The sequence below is a fragment of the Solenopsis invicta genome, chromosome 3, assembly GCF_016802725.1.
Source record: "Solenopsis invicta isolate M01_SB chromosome 3, UNIL_Sinv_3.0, whole genome shotgun sequence".
Lineage (NCBI taxonomy): Eukaryota > Metazoa > Arthropoda > Insecta > Hymenoptera > Formicidae > Solenopsis > Solenopsis invicta.
In genome coordinates, this window is record NC_052666.1 from 11,586,122 (window position 1) to 11,592,537 (window position 6,416).

The window sequence follows — 6,416 nt, forward strand, 5'->3', positions numbered from 1 at the left end:
AAATAGCCTCAAAAACAATTTACAAGTAGAGTCTAAAAGCAAACTTGTATCTTTATACCCCTTTTTAGATGTAGACGGTCTCATTCGCGTGGGGGGAAGAATCCGCCACGCACCACTGGAATACTCGCGAAAACATCCGGTTATTTTACCGAGTAAGCATTATCTCACAAAATTGATAGTCAGGGACGTACATTATAAAAATTTGCATGCTAGACCACAAGCAGTATGAGCGGCACTACGAAATAATTATTGGCCGATAGCCGGCAAAAATGTAGTTCGTCAGGTGTTAAGAACTTGCATTGTTTGTTCCCGCACAAAGCCAACCAGCATTAACCAGCTAATGGAAGGCTTACCAACTGAGCGAATTACTCAGGCAAAAACATTTTACAAGACGGGCATCAATTATGCAGAGCTTTTTAGTATAAAGGTGTCGCGTAATAAAACGGGAAAGGCATATTTAGCCATATTTGTATGTCTAGTAACTAAAGCAATTCACTTTGAACTGGTATCCGATCTCACTTCGGCGGCGTTTCTGAATTCGTTAAAACGCTTTATATCTCATAGAGGAAAATGTAGCACTTTATACTCAGATAACAGCACTACCTTCACTGGTACGAGGAACCAGTTAGCAGACCTAAAATCATTCTTGCTTAAAGAAAATACACAGCAAATCATACATGATTACTTGGTTGAAAACTTTATAGAATGGAAGTTTATTCCTTCGCACTCGCCTGATATGGGCGGTCTATGGGAAGCCGCTGTAAAATCTGCAAAGAGTCATATGCAAAAAATTATCGGCACCAAAATATTACATTTTGAAGAATTGTACACAATTTTAACACAAATCGAAGCCTGTCTTAATTCTAGGCCCTTTACACCTTTATCTACTAGCCCGACAGATCTACAAGCGATTACGCCTGGACATTTTCTTGTAAGAGAAGCAATTACCTCAATTCCGGAACGCAACTTTACTGACGTGCCCACAAATCGCCTAACGCGCTTTCAGCTACTTTCACAAATCAAACATTTTTGGAATAGATGGGCACAAGAGTATATATTGCAGCTGCAACAACGTTATAAGTAGCAGCTACACCACAATTTAAAACTAAAAGAAGGCACATTGCTCGTCAAAGGCGAAAATACTCCGCCAATGGTTTGGCCGCTAGGTCGAATCACAGAGTTGCATCCCGGAACCGATAAAGTCGTCCGCGGAGTATCAATACGTATCAACCGAAATATAATAAAAAGGCCGTTAGCGAAAATATGTATCCTACCTATTGAAGAAGATAACTAATTCATAATTATTTATATAAATAGATGTCTAAATGCTCAAACTTATTTTTGTAACTTGTCTTGATTTACTTATTCATTCAATGTTAATGTAGCGTCTAGTTTAATATTGCTTTCAATATGTTATGTATCGTAAACTGCCCCAAAGGGAATAACTGTCATATTGTAATACTCCACACACTTATGTTGTAAAGCTCGAACTTTCCAAGGGGGCAGGATGTTAAGCATTATAAATTCATATTTCGCGCTTCGCATTCTCACTATATGTCTGTCTAGCGCAGCGCTCTGTATCGCATGTGTAAGTTGGCAACGGCGCCATATTGCTTTTCTCTCTCTCTTGAGCCGTTCCGTTTTTCCTGATTATACTTTGTTCTGTAACGCCGTGCAATAAAGACATCGCTCCCGCAAGACTATCCACCGGACGCCTAGGTCGCTGGGCAATTGAATTCCGACGGTTCGATTTCGAGGTGCAATACTGAAAAGGGGCGTTAAACAAAGTCGCGGACTCGCTCTCACGGCAAACGACCGTAAACGCCGCCGCAAACACGCGTGGTACCGGAAGTGATGGGGCATCACGTCCAACACTCCGTACGCCGCCCCCGACTTCCGTATAGCGGACGGTCGCCTCTACCGACACGTGCTCCATACGCTGGACTTTTCCGACGCGCCGAACGACACACAGTGGAAGGAGCGCGAGAGTCGCACCGATCTCCTCCACCGGTACCACCACGCACCGACCGCCGGGCATCTCGGGACCGCGACAACGATCGCTCGCATTGCCCGCCACTATTACTGGCCGGGCATGTTCCGCGATATCTCGTGTTACGTGCGACAGAGCCGAATATGCCTGTCCCATAAACCGAAGCAACGGCGGCCGGCCGGAATGCTCCATCCGACCGACGTGTCACACCCGTGGCAACACGTAATGATAGACCTTGTCGGACCGCTTCCCCGATCAACCAAGGGGCACACCTGGCTATTAACCATGCAGGACCGGTTCACGAAGTGGCTGGAAATGCGAGCGCTCCGACGAGCTACCGCCACGAACGTTACCGCCGTGCTGACCGAAGCAATCATACTGCGACACGGATGTCCGGAAGAAATCTGGTCCGATAATGGCACCTAGCTCCGCTCCGTGACCCTGACCGACCTGTTACGAGCGCTGCGAATCCGCCACCGTCTTGCGCCGGCGTACGCCTTGCACTGCAATCCGGTCGAGCGCACTAACCGCACCGTGAAGACCATGATACGACAATACCTGAATCGCGACCACCGTAAGTGGGACGAGCGCCTCGCCGAATTGCAGTTCGCGTACAACACCGTGACTCACGACGCTACGGGGCATACGCCGGCATTTTTAAATCACGGCCGCAAGCTGCAACGGCTGGAGGAACGCGCGCCAGTCGGCACACCGCAACAACCGCACGCGCTGCAACGCCGTTTGCGCGAGACATACGAACTCGTCCGAGTCAAGTTAGCGCGCGCGTTTCAACGGAAGCAGCAATATTATGATTTGCTTCCGAGAGAATGGCGACCGAAGCAGGGAGATTGGGTGTGGAAGCGTGACCACCCCCTCTACCGCTGCGCGGATGCGTTCAACGCGAAACTCGCGCCAAGATATGTCGGGCCGCTGGAAGTACGCCGCGTCATCTCACCCGTGATCTACGATCTCCGAAGCGCGGTGGGCAAGTGATACCGACACATCCACGTACAGGACCTCAAGCCTGCCCCCGCTCCGACTGAGGAAAGAGAAGCTGATTCCGACACCGACGACAACGACGACGACGCGGCATGCGGTGCGCTCGTGATCCGGCCGCCGAACCGAGCGACGACCCGGCAAGAGCGATACGGCCGCACAACCGAGGCACGTGGACAAACACCGGCAACAAGCGCGCGCACCGGTAGCCGGAATACGCGCGCTGCTACCGAGAACCAGCCGGCTCATTCTCGGAAGAGAAATGGAGCAAGACGGTATCCTCGCCGAAATCGCCGAGCTCTTAGGCGAAACGCCGGAGCCTTACAATCCGGAGCGGCCTGGGATTGGGCAAACGGCAACGCCGAGACCGCCGCCGGACAGAGGAGACATCCCCGTGGCCACCATCAGCCACAGACGACCTGTCGCCACCGTCGGAGTACGCCAAGGCAAGGCCGCCTAATGCAACCGTTCGACCAACGCACGCGAGAGAAGCGTGCTTGACTCATGCTAGAGCAACCGCGTCCGCCGCCACGAGCCGCCGCCGCCACCGACACCAGCACCGCTACGGGCCATAGGCCCGACACCGCCGTCACCAGTACCCGTGGAGGTCGAGCCAGGAATCGTGGTCGAGGTTCCCCACTACGCCGTACACACAAGCCGCGAGTACAAGCCGCGTCTCGGCAACTGCCGCTGGCACCTGCGATTCGACCGCAATGGCAGGCTCCGGTCGTGCAAGGAAAAGTCATACGCACGACCGGAAAGTGAAAAATGAATGCGTTTTAGGCCTCTAGATTCAGGCTTACTCAAAGGGAGGGAGGGGGGGTGTAACAAACCGCCTTTCCGCACCCCCATTGGACCGTCCACCATTCCAGGCTGTCCGGCCGAACAACCGCCGAACAGCGAAAAACCGGCGCACAGCGCCAATAAGAATTGTAAAACCGGCGTAGCGCGCGTATACGCATCCGCGCGCACGCGCTCGACCGGAGTGGCGGCCACTGGACCGATCTCAAGCGGCAGGGATTCCCCCTCCGATACCGTACCGTTCCGTACCCCCGCACCATCCCTGCCCACGAGACTCGACTATATAAGCGCCGCCGCTCCTATAGTCGAAGCTTCTTCTCCGTCTGCCTTCCGTCCGAGAACGAAGTATATCCTGAACGCTCAGCGGAGTTAAATGAACTTAGCTTCAGTCAAGCGATCTTGACACAAGCCATCCGTTTCCTAGACCACCTGTTCACGGGCTCAAGTCTATCTTGGGCTCCACCAGGAGATCCTGGTAGTCGGCACTTTCCCGATCTGCCGTCCTGCCTCGGTATCGACTCACGACTCGGGGTGTGGAGTTCCGCGCCTCCACCAAGAGATCTTGGCGTGAGTCGATTACCACCGCCGCATAACATCGCGGTACTAACCGCAGCGCGTCACGATCGGGCTTTAAACGTACAGCTGTACCGCGCGCGCGACGTCTCCGACCGTGACCACGGCCTTCGGCAAGGCCATGGCACCAGCGCGTCAATAGGGATTCCGAATTCCGAGAATCTCGGCTCGGAATCCCGCGCCTATAAATAAACACCGCTTGTAGGTACCGCGTTTAAATCCGGCCGTTCCGACTATTGCGTTATATGTACCGTTTTTCCGTCCGCGCGTTTTGATTCTCCGTTTGTCCGTCCGCGCGTAATTCTAAGCTTTTGTTACGTCCGTCCGCGCGTCATCGTCATTCGTTCGTCCGCGCGCCGCGTCCAGAACGCTACGATCTTGTACAATACCGCAGACACGTGAAACAAAGTCTCGCTTAAATACCAACCATCCAAGTCTAGTTCTCTTGGCGACCTCATCCGCGTCCTCGCCCGTCAAACTCACGACGCCTCGTGCGCGGAAAAGCCAGGTCGTTACAGCCGAATATTCATGGCGCCAAGCTCGTGCTCTGTATTTGGTGGGATCAGCTGGGTGTACTGTATTATGAGCTACTCCAACCCAACGAAACTATCACTAGAGAACGCTACCAACAACAATTGATGCAATTGGGCCGAGCATTAAAGCAAAAAAGGCCAGATTACGCGAAAAGACGCGACAAAGTGGTTTTTCAGCACGACAATGCTCGGCCTCATGTTGCAAAACCGGTCAAGGAAACATTAGAAGCGCTTAACTGGGATGTTCTACCACACCCGCCGTACTCTCCAGATATTGCTCCTTCGGATTACCACCTATTTCGATCGATGGCTCATGACCTGATAGAGCAGCGCTTTCATTATTATGAAGATATCAAAAAATGGGTCAATTCGTGGATAGCTTCTAAAGATGTATTATTCTTTCGACGTAGAATCCATTTATTACCAGAAGAATGGGAAAAAGTAATAGCTAGAGATGGGAAATATTTTGAATGATCAATTTGGTAACCATTTCATCACAGCAAAGCCGTGAGTTTACTTTAAAATCTTTTAAAATTAATGCATACACCTAATATATATACAGGGTGTCCCAGACCACCCGTCTCACTCGATTTTTTCGTAAACGTAACATTTTAAAGAAAAATGTTTCAGACAAAGTTTTATGACTTCGAGGGGAACATAAAATGGTGTCATTGGTGTCACCTTGGATAGTCGTTTGAAGATGACATGAAGGTCACCTTTAATTTCTTAAATGGAAACCCATTTTTCAATGCATATTCTTGTATCTTACCTCGAGAACTTACCAAAACGCTATAATAAAACGTTTTTTTAATCAGTACTTTTCGAGTTATGAGGGTTGAAAGTTACAGTACCTCCGGCATTACCCAAGGTGTACCGCGTAAAGATTGCATGGTCGGATTTACACCTCTGGTGTGTGTGTTTTGTGTGTTTGTGTTTGCCCGTAACTCTAGATGTATGCGCTAGACATCCATCTTGCTGGAAAAACATGTTTAGGCGCAATTGTAGAAGAATATTTTCAAGCAATGGCGGAAAGAAAGTAGATTTCGTCGGAAATGTTCGATTTTACGCCATGCGTTAATTAAACCGAGAACCAAATATTTGACTCCCGTTTAGTTTAGTCTTTAGTTTAACACACGTACACATGTACATTCCCTTTCTTTCGTTTTTTTTAGTTCAGTAATTTCGTCAGTAGTAACGAAAAAACTCTCCACGAGCATTTCTTACGTACGAACAACCGCAAAAATTCATTCAAAACAACATCAACCTTCAATCGATTAAAAACGTCTTGTCTTGTCGTATACGTTATTCATGACCGATACTGTCACGTATGGTGTAACAAAATTCTCATTTACCATCCATGTATTCAAACATATTCAAACGCGGAAGCTTGTGATATGATGTTTATTTTAGGTGAATGTGATGGTCAATTTAGAGCAGCTGCAAGATTGTGGCGAGAACGATACCCAGATCGCGCTCCTCATTCGTACCAAGTTTTTTCTTGCTTAGCTAACCGTATTACCAAT

The 6,416-nt window shown here is 49.5% G+C and overlaps 1 protein-coding gene across 1 annotated transcript; it reads left to right on the plus strand.

The window, feature by feature from the left end:
* The first annotated feature begins 340 nt into the window (after nt 1-340).
* LOC120357390 lies at nt 341-1,084 on the plus strand. The gene has a single exon (XM_039447572.1). The coding sequence runs from the start codon at nt 341-343 to the stop codon at nt 1,082-1,084; it is 744 nt and encodes a 247-aa protein (XP_039303506.1).
* The last annotated feature ends 5,332 nt before the right edge of the window (nt 1,085-6,416 follow it).

What these genes read in the sequence shown, in the direction of transcription:
- LOC120357390 (XM_039447572.1), top strand. Translation starts at nt 341, where the DNA reads ATGGAAGGCTTACCAACTGAGCGAATTACTCAGGCAAAAACATTTTAC.